General features: G+C 42.0%; 1 protein-coding gene across 1 annotated transcript; it reads left to right on the forward strand.

Annotated features, from left to right (window-relative positions):
* The first annotated feature begins 3,654 nt into the window (after nt 1-3,654).
* On the forward strand, nt 3,655-23,840 carry C8H6orf118 (chromosome 8 C6orf118 homolog). Its single transcript, XM_046670557.1, has 10 exons — nt 3,655-3,679; nt 10,112-10,785; nt 11,603-11,725; nt 12,559-12,618; nt 14,992-15,116; nt 17,648-17,706; nt 19,497-19,678; nt 20,763-20,816; nt 21,365-21,426; nt 22,795-23,840. The coding sequence occupies exons 1-10, from the start codon at nt 3,655-3,657 to the stop codon at nt 22,901-22,903; spliced, it is 1,473 nt and encodes a 490-aa protein (XP_046526513.1). The 3' UTR covers nt 22,904-23,840.
* Nucleotides 23,841-24,426: the final 586 nt, after the last annotated feature.

The following is a 24,426-nucleotide window of genomic DNA, read 5'->3' on the forward strand; positions in this document are numbered from 1 at the left end:
GGCCTGTCTGTGGAGGTGACACAAGGAACGTGATGTGGTTTGTCTTTGAGGAGAATAACGAGAAGCTCTGAGGATGCTGGCAGGGGGAGTTTTCATTACCCTCCTACCTTTCACTTAATGCCTTAAATTCTTCTGGAAAACCATGCTGTTAGGTTAAAAGCCATTACACCAAAATTATTTTCATTGTTTTTAATGGCGAATCATAACGTCCTCCATCGTGACCCAAGACAGCAATTTGCACAGTTGAAAAAACATTTCGATGGAATATTGGAAACAATTTTAGATATGTAGTAAACGACAGTAAAGAAATGCCATTTTCATGTACAAATGTAAGGAAGGTTTACTCCCTGAGGAGGAGGAAGAGGAAACTTGAGGAGGAGGTGGGTGAGGAAGAGCCCTGGGGGTCCTTCTGGGGAAGGGGCCCTCTTTCTGTACCATTTTCTTCATCCATTTTCAACCATTTTGAGTCTTGTAGTTATTTTGTCCCCAAATGCCGCTTAAAAATAAAGTTCTATTGCAGGAAAGCATCCTTAGGGCAAAATCAAGGCTACACACGAGAAGGTTGGAGATGCGAGAAGACAGCGCCCCAGGGCCGGAGATCCAACTCCCGCTCCTCTCGGTCTTCCACCCTGGGGAGGCAGGTCAAATACGTCCGCTGTGATGTTCTCTGACTCGTCCCTGCGCATCCAGTAAACGTGAGGGTGCCTTTGCCTTAGAGAGATGTAGGGTCAAAGCAAAGGTTTTGATTTTTATATATTTTTAAGATGGGAAAAAAGAGCACATTTCTTTTCATGGATATATTCCATCAGATGGCGAGAGAGAGAAAGAAGAGGGAAGGGAGGGGAGGGGGAAAGAGCAGCCCATGGGATGGGGACCCTGAAGAGGCTAGAGGACAAGGGATCGGAGAACCTCTGACACTTTTGGCCTTGGAGAGCTGGAGAGACTTTTCTTCCACTCTATCAGGAGCGAGGGAGGAGAATTTAGGGTGTAATTGCAGGCATCCATCATTGAAGTGCGTAGAACTGGAAATGCAGTTCTTGACTCTTACTACTGCCCCCATTCACCGTCTGCTATAGGTAGCCACATCTTCCTCAAAAAAAAAAAAAGTATTATAGGTAGCCACAGAGTTACTTTTCTGGAAATTTGTGATCTCTCTCTCCTCTAAAATCTTTCAATAACCCCTGCTGTCTGCAGCAGCAAATTGAAATCCCGTCGGATCCTGCCTCTGTGCACATCTGCCGCTCCCAGCATCCCCACGCTTCCCACATCTTCCTGCCAGGCTGGGGTCTAATTTCGGTCTACCTGAAGTGCTGAAACCTGTCATTCTTTTTCATACCTCCAGAGCTTGGAAAGCACAAAGATGTTTAAACAGTCGTTTCAACTTTGTCCATTTTTGCACAAATTCTAATAGCTGAAAAATCAGCGACTGGAAATGTTTATTTTGGACCGATTACCTTTCCAGTCCATTAGTTGTTCTGACCATGCATGAGACCCCTCCCCTCTTTGATGACAAGGAAATCCTGCCGCTCAATCTTCGGGGCACCTCAAACGTGGGGTCCTCCGGAGGCCTCCCCGCCGCTCCCTCCATCCTCGGGGCCAGTTTGCTCCCGCCTTCTCTGCGTTCATCCCACTGCTTCTTACTCGTAAGTTGTCTCTCCTCTCTCCTGAGCATCTTTAAAGCAGGGAATAAATCGTGCATTTCTGCACTCTTAGCAAAGTGATAAGAGCAGACAATACTTCTTTTTTTTCTTTTTGAATGCGGGGTGGGATGAAAGGCGTGTGGACAAACAAATTAGTTGGGAGGTAGCGTCAGTTTCATCAGCAGGTCAGTTAAATGTTTTAAGATGTGTTCCTGCGCCATCTAGCGATGAAAAACAAAATAGCATAATGCGAATAGGTACTGGTACATAGTAACGAATTTGTAGGGCGAGCAGTCCTTGGTGGTTCCCACAGTAGATGCCTGACCTCAAGGAAGATCTCACGTGTTTTTGGCAGGTGAGTTCAATGCACTCATAACATAATAATTCAATATGTTTCTGCTCCGAAGACTTTGTTGAAATATCTAGCGATTGGCGAGTCACAGTGGATTTATAAGGCTTGATATTGATTTGACCACTGACTTCCTGATCTTTGGCCGATAAGGGGTGGATTAATTTAACTGTGGGATGACTTGGGAGCAACTTAGGCCTTGGGAACAAATACGTTATTTTCTTGATGATCTAAACCAAGACTCTGAAATACCACGTGAAATGAAATAAATCCATTCTTCTGCCAGCGAGCGGTAGGAGGGCTGAAGCCCGAAGGCTCGGGGACCCGCACTTTCCCCGACATCTCCACTGAGGCCAGGGGCCCGTCCCTTTAGCTGGTCTGTGGAGGAGGAGTGAAGGGTACGTCTGCCATCTGTCTACCTGCCTGCACAGAGTGGGAACAAAGGGACGTTCTACAACCTGTAAGAATAATAAGCCCTTTTCCTAAATCACCAAGCAATGCTGAGCAGAAAGTCTGGTTGTTTCATCTCCAATAGTGAATTATATCACAAACTGGGCTGCACACATTTGATTTTAATTTATAATTAACTGAAGGTGGGAAACAAAGCATTTCCTCTCCTGGGTCCGTCCTCAGATATCCTTGTGTGATGTGGGCATTTTCATGTCAACATTTCTAGTTGTGGTTAGATACCTAAATACTGTGAAAATCAGTTATCACTTTTGCGATCTTCTTCCAGGTCAAATTCAAGTACACCTAATTATGGAGCCATCTGAGCATGCGGGGATCATGGCAACTTCATGGTTTCCAAAACGCTCACATTTAAAGTGTCTGACCAGCGTCAGTGGAAATAGATGAAAAATACCATGTGCCCTGGAACTTTCACAGACACCATGTAACTCTATTCTCAAAACTCCATGGGTAAGTATTGTCACCTTCCTCATTTCAGAGCCGGTAAGTAGCCAGCGCTGCTCAGAGTTCTCCTAAGAACAACCGAGTCATCATTCCACAACACTCAAGTTCTCTCTGGCTGGAAGAAATTTCAATAGAATTGCAGTTTTAAAAGATGGGAAACTTAGAGGTTTTTATCTTTTTCCTCCCACATGGGATAGACAGAGGAAAGGGCACAGACTTTGCAGTCAAATGTGCATTTCCACTCTTCTTCTCCTCAATCACTGATTTTGGGCAAGTTACTTAACCTCACATGATCTCAATTTCCTACTGGGAAATTCATGGATAATGACACTAAAATTATTACATGATAAGTTAGCTACTGGCACCTCCTATTTGCCAGAACTCGGTACAGTTGGATGGGTTGTGCACTGTTCAATCTGCACATCTCTGTAGAAGATGCCCAACCAAACACCAGTTACCTTTTGCTCCCTAGGCTTTGGAAAAGAATCAGAGAGAGCAAGGGAATTGCGGTGTTTTTCGAATCACAAAAAGTGTTCTCTTTTAAAAAGGAAAACAAGCCAGCAAACCTAGTACTCGCTGTTCAAGACGGTGAGAGGCATAAGACGGGGAGGATCAGAGGAAAGATTCCGTGGCAGGAGCTGCCTGTCCTGGTTGCCCAGCAGCAGAGGAACACCGTGGGGAGGGACTTAGAATGTTTGTCTGTCTCCTCAGTAACTCGTGGCCTCAGCCAGGAGCTGCGCTGGGGAGGAGGCGATGGCTGAGGACTCGGAGCCTGAATGTAAGTAGACACTGAGTGTCGGTGTTTGCTGTTTGTCTGCTGTTTGATTGCCTAGGAACCTGGCCTCTCTGAACTCGGGGTGAAAAATGCAAACCTTTCTGGTGGCTGCAACTCCGCTCCCAGGTCACCAGTGTTTGGAATTGCAACTGGGGATGCGCCCCCTCCTCTGACAATCTAATGGTAATGAGCAACGGAGGGAGGTTGGATGGATGTGTGTGTGTGTGTGTGTGTGCTGTGTCCTCCGAGAGGAGGAGGGATGGGGGAGAAGATTTCTAGAGGCTGTTCAGAGTGTTCTTTAAAGAAAGCCACCCTTGGGGTCGTTGGCTCTGGCACGTTGGCGTTCTACATTCCTCACTAGTAACCACAAACCACCGAATATCCACGCCATTATGTACAAAGGCTGCACCACCTCGTTATTTAGTTTCACGTCCCCAAAGGATTATTGTTGTGATTTTAGGAGTGGGGACCAGCTTGACTTCACTCCTTGTCTTTTGCTTCTGAAGCCATTGCTCTCCCACCACACAGCGAGCATGCAAACGGGGTGGGTGATTCAGGCGAATTTTGGGTTGAGAGAAAGCTTGCTGGGACTGTTGACCGTTGAACAAAACAGTCTGAATTATAGAATGCTTTTTAAAAGATGTTATTTTATTACCTCCAAGGGCACTTAGTGCTTTTCTGTGTGCGTTGGTCAGGGGGCAGGTGACAGCTTGGGCCCTGGAGGCAGCTGACCAGCCGAGCATATATACTGACTTAGCCATCCGTGCCTCAGTTTCCTCGTGTGTAAAATGAGGCTAGTACAGCACCTGTCTCCTGTAAGTTCTTAGACTATTTTTCTGTTCCTTGTGCAATTACTCAACAGACTAATTGTGTCAGTGAAAACCTCTTCTTTGTAAAGAATATAAATGATAATATCTGGGGCCAGCCCTGTGGTGGAGTGGGTAAGTTTATGTGCTCTGCTTCAGTGGCCTGGGGTTCAGGGGTTCGGATCCTGGGCACGGACCTACACACCGCTCATCAAGCCATGCTGAGGCAGCATCCCACATAGAAGAACTAGAATGACCTACAACTAGGATATGCAACTATGTACTGGGGCTTTGGGGAGAAAAAAAAGAGAAAGATTGGCAACAGATGTTAGCTCAGGGCCAATCTTCTTCATCAAAAAAAAAAAAAGGTTTAAGGAAAAAAACTTAAAAAATAAATGATAACATCAGTCTGCTCCCTGGGTAGGTGGTCTTGATTTCTCATGATGCCCCTCTGGCACTTTCCAAGTTCCTTTCTGCTCCAGGTATGTTGGCTTCCCATGCATGGCAAGGACTGTTTCACGCTATATTGTGCCAATTATTCGGACAGTACAAATCCTTGTTTCTGTACATACCATGGTGGCATTTGTGTTGTTCCTTGAAGGTAGTGGGTGCCAGAGCAGTGGGCAGAAGTTTAGACAGAATGTCTGAGCCACTTTTGCCTTGCAACATCGGTGTTGGTAGTACTTAACTTTCAAGAACTGCCCTATAGGAGCCATCTCGCCTTTCCTCCATTTGGGGTCCCTGGGGGAGGGCGATGATGTGCTTTGGGGGGCCACCGTCCCCTCTCATAGCAATGCCTGCACTCCTTGAGCTGTCAATTCCATTTAGAGATCATACTCTCCCTTCTGCTGGCCACTAGCCTCCCCCACCCCATCATCCCCTCCGCCCCTTTACAACTGAGTCTGCATTCCACGTGTCCCAATGTATTAAGTTTTCTTCTGCTCCTATAAGATACGGTAGATTTAGTGACTCAAGGCAACACGTATTCATTATCTCACAGTTCTATGGGACAGAAGTCTAGGTTGGCTCGGCTGGCCTCTGCTGGGTCTTCCTGGGCTGAAACAAGGTGTGGGCCAGGCTGTGTGCCCTTCTGGTGGCTTCAGGGCAGGCTCTTCTTCCAGGATTGTTCAGGTTGGGACAGAACCCAGTTCCTTGCGTTTGTAGGACTGAAGTCCTGTTCCTTTGCCAGCTGTCCGCTGAGGCCACTCGGCTCCTGGAGGCCTCTCTCTAGTCCCAGCACGTGGCCCTCCATCTCAGAGCCCCAGGCGGCCTGGGAACCCTTCTCACACTGGGAATCTTTCTCACTTCCCTTCTGCCGCCTTTCCCTTCTGATTCCAGCCAGAGAAAATTCTCTGCTTCTGGGGGCTCATGTGATTAGCTTGGGCCCATTTAGGCAATCCAGGAAAATCCCTGTGTTATAAGATCACAACTGTAATTAACTCTACAAAGACTGTTTGTCAGGAACATGGAGTTAGGAGGTGGACATCCTTAAGACGCCGTTAATCAGCCTTCCGTGCCCAACCAACCTAAGAAAGGTCATTAACGTAAGATCTGCTTAGATGTGGCTTCTCCACATCTCCCGTGTATCCTCCCATATCACAGGTGTGCAGATTTTATTCCCTATGGGACTTTACGGTTCCTGCTGGGGCATTTACTTCATCCCCTGCGGGAGAGAGCATAGTGTATGATGCACAATGAAATTTTCAATTGTTATTTAAAGTTCTGAAAAGATTACTTCTTTTCCACATTTATTTGTTAAACAGAACAGTTAGTCCTGATTTTTTCTGAAGACACTGATGGGAATAAAACATAGTTCGTTCCCTCGAGGAAACGTAAGAATCATAGCGGGAGAATGTTCCAGGTAATGATGTGTGTACAGGGTGCGGGAAAGAAAGATCTCAATCTTGAGAGGTGTTTTAAAGATCCTCCACGTAGTTAAGATGAGGCAGCACAAAACAGCCAGAGGGAGAGGGTCCCCAGAGATGGAAGGACTCCCCATGTAGGTTCTGTTAGTTCTTTTGGGGGCATAGGTGCCCTTGGCCTGGCTCCATGCCCAGGCCTGCCTCTTCCTCTCTGGCTCTCCTCTGGCCAAGCCCACCCCCCGGGGCATTGAGCCTGTGGGGCGGGGGATCTACCTGCTCTGTTCTCTGAATTCTTGTCACTAACACCACCCCCCACCCCCCCCAACCCGCCCTCACCAGGATGCTTGCTGACTCTAAGATGGATGCGGGGGAGACAGGGCACAGAAAACACAGGTGGCATAAGGATATTGTGGAAAGAGACCAGCAAGAACTTCTATGGGATTCCAGGATTCACAGAGACCGGATAACACACAAAGGAACATTGATCCGTAATAACTTTGACATTAAAGATCTGTTGCTTCTATCCTGAAAAAGATGAATTACTAAAAAAAAAAAAAAAAAAAAACTCTAAGTTTTAAAATGTCAAATCTTTACAATGTTTGAAAGCTTGATTAATTCAAACCTAATCCAAAAAGCCTATTACTATGTCTTCCCTATCAATATCTATTCAAAAAGTCAGTTTGGTTTTACTTACGGCAAATTTATTTCCTTATTATACTATAAAGAACCACATCTCCCAATGAATTGTTTCAATTTTTTTTTCTTTTTTGCGGTCAGTTTGAGATGGCAAGATATACAAATCAGCATGTTTTCATTAGGAAAATAATTAAAATATTCATTGCCAGGAGGGGATCTGTATGTATTATAAGAACTTGGCAGACAGCAAAGGACTCTGGATTCTCCAAGTCTAGTGAAGAAGTCTTATTTCAATCTAAGTCAAAAGTATTCTAAGTAGAAAGGTGATTTTGCTAATTAATTTGCTGGTGGCTCCAAATCCTTTTTGGAAATAAAATAAGCAAAGGATAACACAATGACTAAGTTGCCTCCTTCTCCCATTTTGCAAAAAGCGTTGGTATAATGTGTGTGATGGTGAATTTTATGTGTCAAGGTAGGTCGGCCACAGTACACAGATACTTGGTCAGACATCATCCTGGATGTTTTTGTTGAGGGTGTTTTTTTGGATGAGGTTAATATTCAGCTCAGTAGATTTTGAGTAAAGCAGATTGCCCTCCATAAAGTGGGTGGGCCTCATCTAATCAGTGGAAGGCCTTAAAAGAACAAAGACTGACCTCCCCAAAGCAAGAGGGATTTCTCCAGCAGAAAGCCTTTGGATGTGAACTGGGTCTCCAACCTGCTGGACCACCCTGCAGATTTTGGACTTGCCAGGCTGCATAATCATGTGAGCCAATTCCTTCAAATAAATCTCTTTATATACACATCCTATTGGTTCTGTTTCTCTGGAGAAGTCCAACTAATGCTTTGCTCAGTGTTTTCTTTAAGCGTTGATGCCTTTGATGAATTATAATGATTATCTGTCTTGAAGAACTGTTCTATTAATATTTTAACATTTCATAAGCGGTTTCTTTGAAGTCCTAAGATAATCAATAGGGAGCAATTCTCAAGAATCCCACTGCTGGAAACATTTGATCCAGTATCCAACCACACAAGGAGGAAAGGATGACTTGTTTCCTCACTGGACAGTGCACGAGGAGGCTGGGCTCTGTGCTTGGCGACATCCCTGAGGCAGGCAGGACTCTGGAATGCCCCAAGTTTCTGTGCCCCCTGGTGCACATGTCCAGCCTAGTCCCCAGGACTGGAGGAGAGAGTGCTCCATGACTGTGCTGTGTCCTATAGCACCAGTGACCTCAATATAGGGACAGTGTCAGGTGGGCCTTACCTAATCACATGCGGCTGGACACAGAGGGCTCAGAGGTCAGGCGCACAGGAAGTATGTGAAGTGCCCATGCTGGCTTGGAGATGGAGGGGGGTCATGGGTCCAGGAAGGTGGGCGGCCCCTAGGGGCTGAGAGAGACTCCTGCCAACAGCAAACTAGGGATTGGGGACCTCAGTCCTACAGTCATAAGGAACTAGGTTCTATCACAATAAGACTGAGCCCGGAAGTGGATTTTCCCCCAAAAGCCTCCAAGCATTCAGCCAGACCCACACCCTGATAGCCCCATTGTGATACCCAGAGCAGGGAACCCAGCCCCTCCAGGCTGACGTGCTGCCCACAGAACCCGGAGCTAACATGTGGGTTTGCAGCTGTTAAGTTTGCGGTCATTTGTTACATGGCAATAGAAGCTATTGCAGTTCCTTATATTCTCTGGGCCCTCATTTCTTCTCTTAGATGAAAATAGAGAAAGTGGTTTGTCCTGATTTCTTGTCATTGCATCTGGACATGGACTGGTCAGAGAAATGGGTTTGGATATGGCATGGGTCCCAGAAAGCCATGTCCCTGCCTCCCTTTGCACAGGCAGTTGTGAAACGAGGGAAATGATCCAACAGTTAGGGTAAAGGGCTGCACTCAGAGGTCAGTGCTGCCACATGTCAGACGTCTGGACCTGAGTCAGGCACGTAAGCGCTCTCAGCTTCTCTTTTTCAAAATGGGACTCGTTACAGTGGGGATGCTCCTGGGGACTGAAGGCTGTAATGGGCGTGTGGGCGTAGGTGGAACCTTGGCCTATGGGAGCTCAGGATGGGGCCCTAGAGGGCTGAGATGGCTGGTTTTCTCTCTGTCACCAGTGTCCTACCCAGCTCAGGAAGCATGGTAGATCTCAGCTTTGGTGGACAGAAGGACATCTGCTTATTTATTCCTCCGGGTCTTTCTGGAAGGTTATGCTAAAGGCTACCTGCTCCAAGACCATCACAGTGTACCCCCCCCCAGAAAGAAATCCCCTTTTCTCATCCTGAAGTCTGGACCTACTCATGTTCTACCAGAAGCATTTAGTAAGGTATTCCCTGTACTGTAGTCCTTTAATAAAAATGGGTACCATTTATGGAGTATCTACTCCATCCATGTGCTTCTTTACCAAAAGCTATTCCATTGGTTGTCAATCAACCCTTTGCGTAGGATGGTCACTCTGATTTTGCAGAGGGAGAAACTATGGTTCAGAGAGATTGTGTAAGTTCTTTGCACTCACATAGTCAGGAAACTGATTCAAAGGGCCACATTTCCCACTTTATTATGTCTTGGGCCATGTGCCCAAATGGAGCTTTACCACTGGGACCCGTGAGAAGCGGGGCCCTTTGTGGAGGGGTCCCTGTTGACATACCCACAAATTTTGCTCTGTGGCTCATTATCTTCCCACAAGTGCGGTGGGAGGGGAAGGAGTGAACAACTCGTCTATCACGGAGAGGTTCGTCAAGGACTCCTGAGACATTTCAGCATTAAGGTAGAAAGAAAAACACCTTTGTTTATTCCCTAGTGTAGATGTCTTTAAGCATGATCGTTAAGAATTATAATTGCACTTTTAGACTTTTCTTACAAGGCCTTCGCTAACATTGTAAGAGACCATCCGTTGAGTCAAAACCCCATCTTCCTTCTTCCTGGCTCTGCAGGCTTCTGGGCTTTCTGACGGGAACTGCGCACCATGTGCATCTGGTGTGCTTCTCGCTTGCCCAGCCCTGCCCGTGTACCCTTTTCCCCTATCCGCCAGACTCTCCCTTGGGAATGCGATATTCTAGTTCAGCAAATGCACACATTGCCTCATTGCCTTATTGTGGACCTAGGAATGATGTTTAATCGTCTTCTTATCTTTCCTGACCAGTCTACCTGAGGTGGAAACACTGTGAGACGCCCTATGTTAAGACTTTATGCAATCTAACGAAACTCTTGAACAGACTTCAGAAAGACCACAGAGATGACGTCTACCTTTACATCTCTGGACACCTGAATCCCAATAAGCTCTACAGGCCACCTGCGACGATCTTGCATCACTGGGCCAATGCCAATAGGCCAAAGGGGGAAAGAATCGTCAGAGTGGAAAAGCCGTTCGATAAGAAGATTGCAAAGATGAAAGATGCCTGGGCTTATTTTACCATCAACACAGCCCTGCATCCAAACGATGCCCAGAACACACCACTCTTCAGGTATTTGAACCCTGTGGCACACACTTCCCACAGTTCAGAAGAGGATCTCATTCCAAAGATGGCTCCAAGAGGAGAGGGTTCTTCTGAAGGACGCAAGAAGGAAGAACTAAGACTGCCAGAGATGAAGGTTCTCAAGTCCAAAACAGTCAAGTCCAGCCGTCAGTGCGTGATGTCACCTCCAGGCAAGGATGAATACCAGTACATCAGCTCATACTTGGCCGGCGTGACCAAAGCAGACAAGTATAGGAAGTTCTTGTGTTTCGAAAAAGAAGTTCTTGCAAAGCAAGATCTCCTGAAGAATGATTTCACTGGGGGCAAGGCAGCGATATGCCATGAAAAGAAGCTGGAACAGGTAAGGAAGGGAGTTTTGCAATACTGTCCACGTAAGTGCCATAGCTCTAGGAATCTAAATACTGTGGGAAGAGACTCGCCCTCAGATGCCTCATTTATGTTTCCAGGCAGAATAGAACAAGGCTGCCAGGTGTTGAGAACATCTGAACAGGATGTAGATGATAATGGTTGGGGTGAGATAAAAGAAGGCTAAGTTTGGAGACTGGTAAGTTGGAGGTGATTTCATAATTGGAAGCATTAGATGCTGCATAGCAGCTATGGTAAATAAAATGTTCGCGAGATAGCAGAAGGATCCGAGAAGAGGTTTGCCTAAGTCACTATGAAAGAAGGTGAAGGGAGAGGGAGGAGAGAGTTGACAGTTACATGACATAAGGAAAGGCTGCCTATGAGTCACACATGTCTTTGAAGGTGGTTAAGTGTGCTGTGAAGTGATGCGTTGAGCGTGCGAGGCTCTGGGTATTGCATATACCAGATAACCAAACCTTGGTGAGATTTTTGCCTGAGAGGACTGAGGAAAGAGACAGACCTTGGGGTCATCATGGAGGCAGAGAGTGAATCCTTGAGGACAGGATGCAAAGGGGTGAATAAAGAAAAGAAGACAAAACTTGGATGACCATGTAAGGTTCTCAGCACTGGCTGGAGGAAATCAGATGCATCTTGATTTCCCACTGGGCTCTGCCCAGACCTAACGCTTGGGCAGTGGGAGCTGTATCCTCTGATAGAAAGCCCCATGGGGATTCTGATTCCTTAACCTGAGAAACTATTTGGGAAGGGAAATCAAGACATCCTGAACCGGTCTGGTTCTGTTTTTCCTCCAGGAGCTCCAGAAAGTATGCATATGCGACCCTCAGCAGTTCAACAGACTACAGGTCTTTGGGAAAATTTTTGAAGACATTTGCAATAGTTCTTTGATATTTGGTGATATCTTGAAAGAAGTGAAGGTAATAGAAACATATATCTCCCACATAACAATTGAAAGCCATGCATGATCTTCTGTGCACATGATCTCAACTCGCACAGAAATTCTGTCAAGTATCATGGTCTCCTTTCTACAGACGAGGAAAATCCCTCACAGAGCCTGGAAGTAATGTGCCTACAGCCACATGGATCCTAAGTGGGCCATGTGGCGTAAACACCCAGCTTACTCACTCCTTAAGCTCGTATTTTTCCACTAAAGCTTCCTAATTATATATAAACTTTTATAAAAGCTACATAGGTAACATATAAACTTTTATAATGATGCATATGTAATTTTACATGAATCTTTATGGAATTATAAGTTTGTTGTGATTTCATGATGAAAATGACCTTCCTATTGAAGCTAAGTTGAAAGTAGGTTGCTTACAGATCCTGCTATTGTCTAAGTCCTCAAGGGCAAAGAATACTTAGAAGCAGCAAGACGGTGTGTCCTGTTCTCCAGAGAATGTCTTCATCCTTGGAGAGCTCATCTATGGCAGGTAAACAGGACCCGATCCATGGAGCTTCCGAATGGCAGGAGCTCACATGGTCTTACCATGTGTCAAGTGATTTTATGATACTGTTTTGAGGTGATCCATAGTTAATATTCAAATATGTTTCAAAGATAGTGAAATTGATACATTTTAGTGTGTACAGTGTTTAACATATTGCAGGAATATTTTCTAGTTTTTGAAATGATCTAAAAACTGACATCCTTAAGTCCGTACTACTCACACACATGAATAACCTTTAGTCTCGTTATCCCATACCACCTATCCAATGGGTTTTTCTCTCTCTCTTTTTTTTTTTTGTACAGGACACATATGAACTCTACATGACAATACTTCTGGAGTCCCAGCCCACAGCCCAGTATGAGGTAATAATCAATCCTGCAGGTGCCTGAGTGAACCTATTTCTTCATATTTCAGGAGCAGTAGAAAACATTCTGAATCCAAGAAGCCCCATTTGTGCCTCCATAATTCAATATAGCTGATACTTTTATTAGAGATGGGCTTGATACTAGCTGATGGGTGTTGTGGGTAGAGAACTTAACTTCTGCTCATGGTGATAATGCTGGTCAGGGAGGAGGAGGCCACCAATTCTCAGTGATCTCTGCTGGCTTAACCCTCCGTGACCCAGAGCTCGCATGTTGGTGTTGCTCAGAATTGTCCCTCTCTCATTTCTCACTCTCTCTCTGCTAGATGAGATCCATTTGCGTAGCCCCATTACACTGATGATCCCCAGCTTTGTATAGGTCTCCCAGATCTTTCCTGTGAGTTCCAAATTGTACCTCTATCCAGCTTCTCACTGGATGTTGACACTTAGGTATCTGGGGTAGGCAAGTTACAGACCTTAAAATAGGGAGATTATCCTGGTTTATTTGAGTGGGCCCAATCTAATCAAATGAGCCCCTAAAAGCAGAGAACGTACTCTGGCTGGAGACAGAAGGGAGAGGCAATTCCAAGCGTGAGAAGGATTCCACGGCTTCTGGGGGCTCTGAGACGGAAGGCCCATGTGCTGGGACTAGTGAGAAGTTTCTAGGAGCTGAGAGCAGTCCTGGCTGACAACCAACAAGGGAATGAGACTTCAGTCCTACAACCACAAGGATCTGGGTTCTGCCAACAACCTGAATGACCTTGGTAGGAGATTCTGCCCCAGAGCCTCCAGAGAAGAGTGCAGCCCAGCCCACACCTTGGTTTCAGCCCTGTGAGACCCTAACAGGGCCCAGCTGAGCCAACCTAGACTTCTGCCCTACAGAACTGAGATAATAAATTTGCATTAAGCCTCTAAGGTTGTGACCATTTATTATGACTGTAACATAAAAGTAAGAAAATGTCCCATGGATAGTTCAAAACAGAGCTTCCAAAACTGTTTTTAATTGTCCTTTATTGAACATCAGCTCCCATAATGCACGGGTGTGGTCCTTGTCTCATTGACACCTCACTCTTTTCTGCATTCCCCCAATGAGGCAACCGTGCTGGGTTGAATAAATGTCCTCCAAAACTTTGTGTCCACCTGGAAGCTGTGAATGTGACCTTCTTGGGAAACAGATTCTGTATAGATGTAATCAAGTTAAGATGAGATCCTTAGAGTGGGTCCTAATCCAGTGATGAGTGTCCTTATAAGAAGAGGGAAGTTTGGACACAGACACAGATGTTAGAGGCAGAGATCTGAGTGGTGCATCTCCTGACATATCACTATATTTCCAAACCACTGCAGTATGTATGTATATACGTAAACAGTTTGGGAATATAAATGGTACCATGTCACTAATATCAGAAAGCATGCCCAGTTGTTATCCCCAGTGAAGAGTATAAAGGATGCATTGTGACGAGTAGCATGCAGCATGCATAAACCTGTGGCCTCATCTAACTGGTGACAACTTCCAGGTGTTCCCTCCAGACTTGGGTCACACCTGTGGATGTTTAGTAAGGAAAACAGACTTCAGGAATAACTTTATCACTTACCCAAACCAGGAGAATATAACCCTGGAGCTAAGATGACTTTTGACGTTTTGAATTCATTCAAGTTTAAAAATTCTGTCTTATAAATTGGGAAGCGTAGTTTCTTACTTTGTGTAAAAAACACAACATTACAAGGAGGTCAGTTCTAACTTCCTTCTTAATCCAAAATCAGCTGTGTGCATTGCTTTCTTTGTTTTGAGCTTTTCATGCTACAGAAAAATAAGCTTTTATTTGACAGAAATAAACAGAGGCTCCAGTTGGGGGTCTACCCTGTTTCTTATCTTTTAAGCTTGAGTCAAAAAGGAACATATATGCCTGTATCTCAATCAAACACCGGAATGCAAAAAATCCCCAGGCCAACGGGGCACTGCATCCTTCTTCCAGTTTCTGGAAACTTGGCAGCCCATCAGCTCCACGTTTGAGTACAGCACTGCTTTATATCTGTGTGCGGTAAATGAATTAATTGATTCTCACTCACTTAGAAGAAATAATTGTAGTAAAGATAATGATGTACTCGAAGCACTTTATTTTCCCCACACAAACCACGCAACCCCCCACTGATTTCTGAATTTCTTAGGAAAACAAAACCTTAAAATATATATAAAAAAATTTTACCCGGATCGTCACATGACTGGTTATCCCACCTCCAATATTATCCTCTCCCTGAAGCCCTCTCTATTTACCTGTTTTAACTAGAATGTAGATTTTGACTCAGGACATCTTGAATGCACTGTAACCACAACAAAGGAAGATTCTCACCCTTCCTGTGTGTTTGTCCCACCTAGACTTTGCTGGCTCACTTCAAGGGGCTGCAGAGGAGATCTGTGAAGACAGAGGATGTCGACCAGGCCAGGGAGGAACTGAGGGCGTGTGTGAGGGCTGTCAAAGCAGCCGTGGAGCGTAATGACAAGTAAGGGTTAACCAGCTGACTTGATCCGTGTTGTGATCATACTATTTTACTGTATCTTAGACCATGTGATGAGCATATGTTTCCCTTTTTGCTGCATTATTGGCTGAGGCATGCTACCTTTCTCTACATCCTGCCCATCATCTGGCGTCTTCCACAAGCAGGGACATATGGGACTAGGGTGTTCTAGATCTGGTGTTTCTACGAGGGGAGTTTGGGGAGGTTTCTGAAGGAATCTCGTGCGTTCTTTGGTGGCCCCTTGAGGACTTATTGACAGATGGGAGTGCTGTAAATTCTAGACGCCTTTTATGAATGCCCTTATTATCTTAACTTAAAAAAATCTTTCTCCTCCCTGTATAGTCTTCCAGGATGAAATCACAATCAGATAGGATATACTTTTTGTAAAAGATTAAAAAAAAAAAAAAGATTAAAGCAAATTTGACACACCCTAAAGAGCCTCAAGAAAATAAAACAAGAAACAAAAACCAAAAAACAAAACTACACCTTCAGTGTAACTAGAAGACGGAAAGCATCCAAAATTCAAAATACCTGAAAATGAAGAAATGCACATCAAATGCTGGTGAACTATTATCCACTCTCTTTCTGCAAACCTTTGTGACAATAAGGGCAGTTTGGAGAAGAGAGAAGAACGGAGCTAACAGAAGACCTAAAATTGTTCTAAAGCCACTGCCAGAGGAAGAGAGAGAGAGAGAGAAAGAGAGAGAGAGAATCTATCCTAAGTGAGAATATTGCAAAGGTTGCCGGTAGATCGATCAGAGCACTGACTTAAAAGGAAAGGACTTCAAAGTGAGTGTGGAAGCAGGGAAACAATTCTGAAATGCTAATGACCTGGGTGAGAAGAGGATTAAAAGAAGTGATCAGCATCCTTTGCAACTGTGCACTGAAGAGACAAGAAGCAAAGATGGGGAATTTAGAATTCCATCAAAGAAGAGCATCGAAGGGTACACAGTGCCTCCCACTGCGGTTCTTCCTTTCCTCCAAAAAAAAGCTATCCAGCAAAAAATCAAAACAAGACAAAACAAAAGACCCCAAAACAGCAAGAACATAATTTGCTACTCTGACAGATGTGTCCTCTTGAATTAGGAAGCTTGCACACTACCCCAGACCACTAGCCGTGCCCACAAAATGGCAGAGGTATAAGGATCTTTGTCCACACAAACTACTATAAAAAGAAAACAGAATATGAGAACCCAAACAATTTAACTGATGAAAATCCTGCCGTCCAACAATAACAGCAAACAGTTGGAGAAGAAAACTGTGCCACAGCACTCCAAACCAAATGAAATACTCTCAACAGAGCATTTCAGGATATGAAAACCACCTTCAGTCAGAAATTTAAAACCTAAGCACAGAAATCAACAACAGCAAAAAAGGGAAGACGTGAAACAAGATTTGACATCTAAGGAAAGACAGGTGAAAAAGTCAAAATTACAGATCAAGACTAAACTATGACATGCCCAAGGAGGAATATCTCGGAGTGAAAATATAATCAAGGGCATTAGAGAAAAGCAGGAAAACATCAAGAGAATGAAAATGACAGAGAGAGAAAATGAGTCAGAGAAAAAGGGCTTGAAACAGAAGATCAGCAAAGAAGATCCAATTTACATATAATTAAAGTCCCTGAAGAAGAAAAACAAAGCAATGGAATAGAAACATAAATAATATTTAAAACTATAATATAGTAAGAATGTCTGGAAACTCAACCCTTGGAATCTACATATTGAAAAGGCCTTTATCATTATAATTAATCCATTCAACCTCAATTTCTTAACATTGGGGGTCCTAATACCTTGCTGTTTCTCTTTTAATCTCTGATAAAATGAGCTAATGTGCATGAAAATCTGAAACTATTAGGCCCCTTCTAGATTTGCAGCATTAAGCCATTTGTGGTTTTGATGTTTTTAACCAAATCACAGTGAATACCTCAGTGTATGCAATATTTATTAGATTCCTTTTTTCTCTCTCTGTAAATCTGTTAGAAATAAGATAGTTGATTTAGTTTATTTTGAACCAGGAAGAGGATCCATTACAAAGGTTTTTATTTTCTTCTTTTAATATTTCTTGTATTTTATTTTTAGTTTAAATATAGTGGAATTAGTAAATTGTATCTGTGGAATGAAATCATAATGCACAGGGAAAATACAATGTATATTCCAACATCAGTAAGATCTTTCTATTGCCCTTGATTTGTTGTTTACCTCTAAGTGTAAAATATTTTCTTTGCCTCCTTGCTTCTTAGAAATTCAAGTCACAAAATAATATCAATAAACTCTATTGTAAATCATGTATTTTACGTTAACTAGTTCCTTTAATTAGTAGTTTACGCAATCTTGGTAAGAAAGTGTTTTCTCATTTATCTAACTTGACTCAGTCTCTCATTTTATGTATATCTTAAAATTTTCTTTTTTGCTAGAAACTAATAAGATCAGTTTTTATTTCTCAATTAGAAAAAAGATGAAAGAAAAAAGTGCCAATGGGGTTCTAATATTTCACTATTTTTTATCAAACCGTAGACTCAGAAGTGAGTTAGAGTTGGAGCGTGTCTTGCTACAATCTGCTAAGGAAAAATCAGGCAAGTGATGTTCTTCTGACATATGTTTGTCTGGGACTTTTGGGTGAGGAATCTTCAAACCTGGTCCCCTGTTCACGGCCTCCTGCTATTAGTTATTTGAAAGAGTTTTCCAGAGAGATTATTCAATTTTATTCATTTACTTTTTCCCATCAAGTTGTTTAGAAATAATCTAAGACTTCATTTAATCTGAAGTGGTTTAAATGAAATACTTCAAAGACACAAGGAAGCAGTTGGTCTCTGTAAGAACTTCCGTCAAGGTTAAAAGTTTATTATTTCAGTTTCTTTTCTTTTGGGCACCTTTGATTATTTAGTTTCTCTGTACCCAGAGACAGTGTCTCCATCATTTCATTATTCTTTACAATCTTTGTGGGGGTTTTTTTGTTGTTTTTTTTTAAAGATTCGCACCTGAGCTAACAACTGTTGCCAATCTTCTTTTTTTTCTTCTGCTTTTTCTCCCCAAATACCCCCAGTACATAGTTGTATATTTTAGTTGTGGGTCCTTCTGGTTGTGGCATGTGGGACGCTGCCTCAGCATGGCCTGACGAGTGGTGCCATGTCCGCGTCCAGGATCCAAACCAGGGAAACCCTGGGCCGCTGAAGCAGAGCACGCGAACTTAACCACTCAGCTACAGGGCTGGCCCCAATCTTTGTGGTTTTTAGTGGAACATTGAATTAATTCAGGACCTTATGTAGAGAAAATTATGTCAAGTTTTGACCAAGACATTTGGAATACATCCTAAGGAAATTGACCAAATGATCTAAATATGGGAATCAGATCCCATGAGGAAATGTTGAAGGACTAAAAGTTGTTCACTCTGGGGGCCGGCTCGGTGGCCGAGTGGTTAAGTTCGTGCGCTCCGCTGCGGCTGCCCAGGGTTCGGATCCTGGGCGCGAACATGGCACTGCTCGTCAGGCCACGTTGAGGCGGCGTCCCACATCCTACAACTAGAAGGACGTGCAACCAAGATATACAACTGGGTACAGGGCGGGGTTTGGGGAGATAAAGCAGAAAAAAAAAATTGGCAACAGTTGTTAGCCCTGGTGCCAATCTTTGGGGGGGAGGGGGAGGAAGGAAGATTGAAAAAAAAAAAAAAGTTGTTCATTCTGGAGAAAGTGCCTTGAAATACATGCTGGGTCTTAAAAAGGGAACCGTGAGCACCTGTTCAATGGATCCACACGGGACTGAAGCAGAGGAAGTGGAGCTGCGGCCTCTTGTGGCTTCCAGGGTAACAGCAATGAAGGCAGCCCATTCTGGTTTACAGACCCTTTACGTTTTTATTCTTAGGTCAAAGAAGTCGGCTTTAATGGATCACAGTGCGTTTCTAAGGCTGGCCGAGTTCGGGATGCCAGTCAGTGGTAGAGGCCTTGACAGGGCTGTGAGTGTGTTCCTGACAGGGAAGGTGGCCAGTGCGTCACCAAGGCTCCGAGGATCCTTATTTCTATTTCTTTAGCTTCAGCTGCCTATCTGCTAAATCAGGATAATGATGGTACTTCCTTATCAGGTTTATTGTGAGGATCAGATGTGATGACTCATGAGACCCACGAGCACAGAGCCTACCACAGTATAGTCCCTCTGCCCATGCATTCTTCGAGTCATCATTACTTGTGAGAAAGAATACACGGTTCATGGGAAATTAACATTTTATGAATATTGATGTGCTCAGAGTTTGAGTTACATCATATTTTATAGCTATATGTAACATACCTAATATTGTTAATAATACATACTATATTAATAAAGGCTGAGAGACTAAACACAGTCATACTTTGCTTTTAAAAATTATTTCCAGAATCATCCAAGAAAAAAGTAATGGATGAGGAGAACCTTACTCTTATTGAGAAGGTTGAGAAGACGAGGTGTGAAATACTTAATAAATGGGATGAAATTCAAGCTCTTGAAAGAGAAATTAAAACAACTTTGGTTCATACTGGAATTTCACACATCACTGAGAATAAGATTAAAAGCATAGAGGTAGGCAATTTATTTATTTGAATGTTTACATTTTCCTTTTCTTGAAAACCTTGGGAAACACATGAAGCAACTCGATTTTGCCATAGGGTAAAAAAACAATGTAAAATTTGGTCCACATATGTTTTCATTTCAAAACATTTATCGCAAATGATTAGAATAATTACAACTTAGCTAAAACAAAAAAAATGAGGGTGATAAAAATTCTGTGGAGCTCTGTTAAGGGTCAAATTGGATCTCTTTCAGGTAAATTGATGTGTTTTAGAATTTAACAATTTTGTATAGAAAATGCTTGTCATAAAAATAATGGCTGCCATCACATAGTGTCTAATATGTACTAATTAGTTTAAGCTGAATCTCAGAGAAGTTAAGTAACTTGCCAAATATGACACAGTTTGGAGATAGCAAAGCCGAGAACAAGCTTAGTTTCTTTTTGGGCTCCAAAGTCCTTATAATTTCTGTTGTGCCACATTAACTCCATAGTTAGATTTTTAGTTAGGTGTAAATTATGCTGGAAGATAGGAATTAGTTACTGCCATTGAAAGGAGAGTCTACTGTATTCATAGTAGTCTTTAACAATTATTACTAATCACTTTCTTGATAAACAATATAAAGTAAATTATAAGTTTTGATATGCTGTGGTGTCCCGCTTATGGTTACACTGAGCCAGGTTCTGCACAAATAAAAATTGATTATAACATATGTTATATATTATAATCAGTTATTGCTGGTATATATGTGACATTTACATTTGTATTTTTATATTGTATCCAGCCACCTTAACAAAATCTCTTACTAGTTCTGAAAAGTGAAGAATTCTTCTGCTTTGGAATTTGCCTACAATTCTCTAGTGTTTTGCAAAATCAAGCCCACCTCTTCTAGTTTTTGACCAAGAGGGCCAGGATCTTAGTGCATGTCCTTCACGTCATGCTCTATTTATTCATCTGTTTTTAAATGGTGTGCTATTGGTACTTTTGAAATTAGAATAACAGCATTCACATAATACTTTTTGTTCTATAAATGGGGAAAAATATTTAACAAATATTCTTAACCAACTATCTTTCTTTTAAAACCGCTTCTCCTTCAGACTGAAACGATAAAATTGGACACAGCAAATAAAATTCTAAGGAAGAAAATACTTGTAAGTTTTTGTGAATCAATGTTTTTAACAAAAATATTTTCACTAGTGCCTTCTGGTATTGGGTTGTAAACCAAATAAGAAAATATGCATTATCTTTCTAAATGATAACTTTTGGTAATGCTAGGAATATCCGGCTATGCAGACATTAGCTTAAAACTGGACATATTTAAGCTAGTGTATTAATGAAAAAAATAAACATTCTTTTTTAATAGTTGAATGTGCCAATCCGAATCGACCATTTCTTTAACCCTTCCACACATAACAATTAATTGTGATGAGTTTATTCAGTGACAAGGAATATAATGGACTGGCTCCCCTAACAACTATTAGGATACCCCTCCAAAATACATGCTAACAATTTGTTGCATAATAGATTATAGTTCTGTTTCTATTACATATGTGTATCTTTCTATATTACATATAATATGAATTATTATGTTATGCTTGATTCTAGGAGTGGTAATCTCTTTGGATTCAATATTACTGTTGTTATATATGACCAGTATCATGCCATTTTACATGACCAAATGACTTTTACTTTTTGGTAGATTATTGAAAACCATTTGAAGCAGAGCATGAAGAAGAATAAGATGAGTGAGGAGGAGCAGCAGTAAGTATTGATTCCATGATAAAAGAATTGACATAATCTCACGCTATTCCCAAAATCATCTATTCAAAACTAGATTAGGCTAGACAATACTTTTGAATTGTTTACACTCATGAGTGTTAACTTTAATATGCGTGTGACCTCCTTTCCTGTGCTTGAGAAGGCTTAACCCACGATTTAAATCTCAATCTGTATCTATTACTTAGCAATATAAAAATAAATTCTTTGGAAAAAGCTCAAGAGTTGAGGGTGAATTCTCATGGGGGGGGTGTCAGGAAAGTGGAAAGTCACATGGCTGAGGATGGCTTACTTTTCTCAAATTATATGGTTTCCAGAGATATTAAATCTTTGAAAAACCTATACCTGCTTTACTCTAAAAATTTTAATTTAAAAATGAAATGGCTGATTTATATTATCTGTTACATAAGTTTAGACTTTATATAGTTAATTTTCTTAGAGTTGGTACTACAATTCAAATCTCGGGATTTGGTAAGGCTGGGAGGAACAGAAAAACATTGGTGGTTTACATATGGAAAGGGCTTATTTCTATCAACAGCGAAAAGACATTTATTTGTAGGTGGCCTATGTTCAATGATATCATCAAGGAGCCAGGGCTCTTCCATCTTCCTTCCCAGTTCTCCTTGAGTGTGATTTTCCTCCTCAGGGCCTCAGTATGGGCTGTCTTCAGGCATTGGGTCCATGTCCCATGGAGGAAGAAAGGGGAAAGTGAAGGTCAAATGGCAAAGAGCTTCTCATCTTGAAGCTTTTCTACTTTATTTAGAAAGGAAAGCCCTTCGCGGGAACTTCCACCCGTATCTCATGGACAGCGTCATGTCTCAAGGCCATCCTTAGCTGTAAGGAGCATGTCAAATTAAAATGGAGCATTCCACTTCTCAGTGTACGTGGTAGAGAAAGTCAGAGGGGAAAAGATATTAGAGTGGGTGCTGGAGCTGCATGAGCCATACAAGTGGATCCAGGTTTTGTGGGGCATTATATCATGTTGGGTGTCTTCAGAGGAAAAGAATGTAAAATTACAAATACAAAATTGAGAAGGCTTCTTCCATAGCCTTGGCAATGAGAGTGCATGAACCTGAAGTTTAAATATCATTGTCTTCAAGGTAAATCCACCTCTGCTGTCACACCATACTTAATCTGGAAAATGCTGTAGGGGATTCTTCCCATATACAGAGAGAATCTTTGCTACACTCAAGGCCAAACTCTACTAAAATATTCTTTAAAATGAAAGTGGAGGATTGCAAAGTCTCACTGTGTGTTTTTGAGTAAACGTGTCCTAAAAATAATTATTTTGAAATTTTCCTTTATGCTTAATGTGCTGTTTTCTAATCTATTGTATTCATTTGTTATTTTAAGGAACTTCTGGGAATTTATTAAAGAATTTGTAAAATTTAAAGAAGCAGACAATAACTCCCAAGTGAATGGAAAAATGACCTATGAAAATTTACAGCCACCATGTACATAGCGTCGATGCTTGCAGATGTGTATATTAATGAAGATACATTTCATTTTGTTGGTTTTAATCTCTAATAAAATTAATGTGGTATATGTATCTTCAGATATTGAAATAAATACATGTATGCCTTTGATTAATTTTTCTTTTGTATACATCTTCATCACAATAATACTTCTTGGAGCATTTTCTGCTTTCATTTAATAACTTTCTCCAGGGAAAAATACTTTGAATCATTTGATAGGAATAAGAATTTCAGCATCACTGCAGTATAGACCAAACTTGTTTCTTATTTGCCAAAGCAAGGATATATATGGGCATTTAATAAAATGTAGTAGTCATCTAATTAATATTCATTTAATTAAATAATGATACACTGCTCTACAAATATTACAACACTAGCATAGTGCTTTGCATGGCAGGTGTCTCAGCTGATTGTTATCTTTGTGACAACATTGTGACTTGGGATTTTTTTATCTCTACTTTGCCTATGATCTGGTCTGAGCACTTGGAGTAAATGCAAGTCCGATTTCTTCGGACATTCATATATAGGACTGTTGTGAAGATTAAATGTAAGTGGTGAAATACAAAGACGAGGGAGTTAATCCTAACTTAAAATATTAAAGTTTGAGTTCAGAAAGCAAGAAAGAGATAAGCAGCATTTGCTTTCTATGGACCAGGAGGTTGATATTGGGGAGGTGTGTTCATTACAGCTCTCTTTGCGATCATTAGCTTTCCCTGGGGCACAACTAGTTCTGCTTTTAGAGATAAAATGATGGCAGCTGAAACCGAAAATTTTTACCATATATAGAAATAAATTGGATTTTATTAATGTTTGTTGAATTCTCTATGTTCAAGTTCCTTTCTATTGGTTATCTATGTTCACTAGAATCTTATTGAGTAGGTACCATATTTCCCATACATGTAGGGGAAAGAATGAAAACGTGAAATGGTGAATTGATTTTTTTAAACTACACTGTCAATAATAAAGCTAGGATGCGAACCAAGATTTGGCTTGCTCAGTTCCTAAACTCTTATCACTGCCTCACGCTGTGTCATTTATATACACCACCAGACAAGATACAGGGAAATGAGTATACATTGTCAAAGAGTGACATAAAGACCGCTAAAACTAAAAAGAAACAGACTGACAAACAAAGCTGAAATTATTTGCTTGCTAAGCAAGGGAGAGCCATTCACTCAAGAGACAGGGTTCAGAGAGAATCCAATTTGAAAGTGGAGGAGCTGGATATAGGGGCCAAAGTGGCATGTTATTTCATTTAAGAGAATTTTGGACATTACGCATTGAGTGTATTTTTAGGATGGGGATGGGTGCTAGAAAGTTCTTTTTTCCATTGGCCATTATCCTGGCTATGGTCAGAATAGCACTGCTTTCAAAGAGATATGAGATGGGTTATAATAAAGCCTTGTCAAGATCAAAGTCTTGTAGCATGCACTTGAGTATGTGTATCCTTGGGACTGATAAATTTTTCGTTTAAAAACAGGTAAGCAGGGGGGCTGGCCCCATGGCCGAG

Source organism: Equus quagga, chromosome 8 (assembly GCF_021613505.1).
Source record: "Equus quagga isolate Etosha38 chromosome 8, UCLA_HA_Equagga_1.0, whole genome shotgun sequence".
NCBI classification, from domain to species: domain Eukaryota; kingdom Metazoa; phylum Chordata; class Mammalia; order Perissodactyla; family Equidae; genus Equus; species Equus quagga.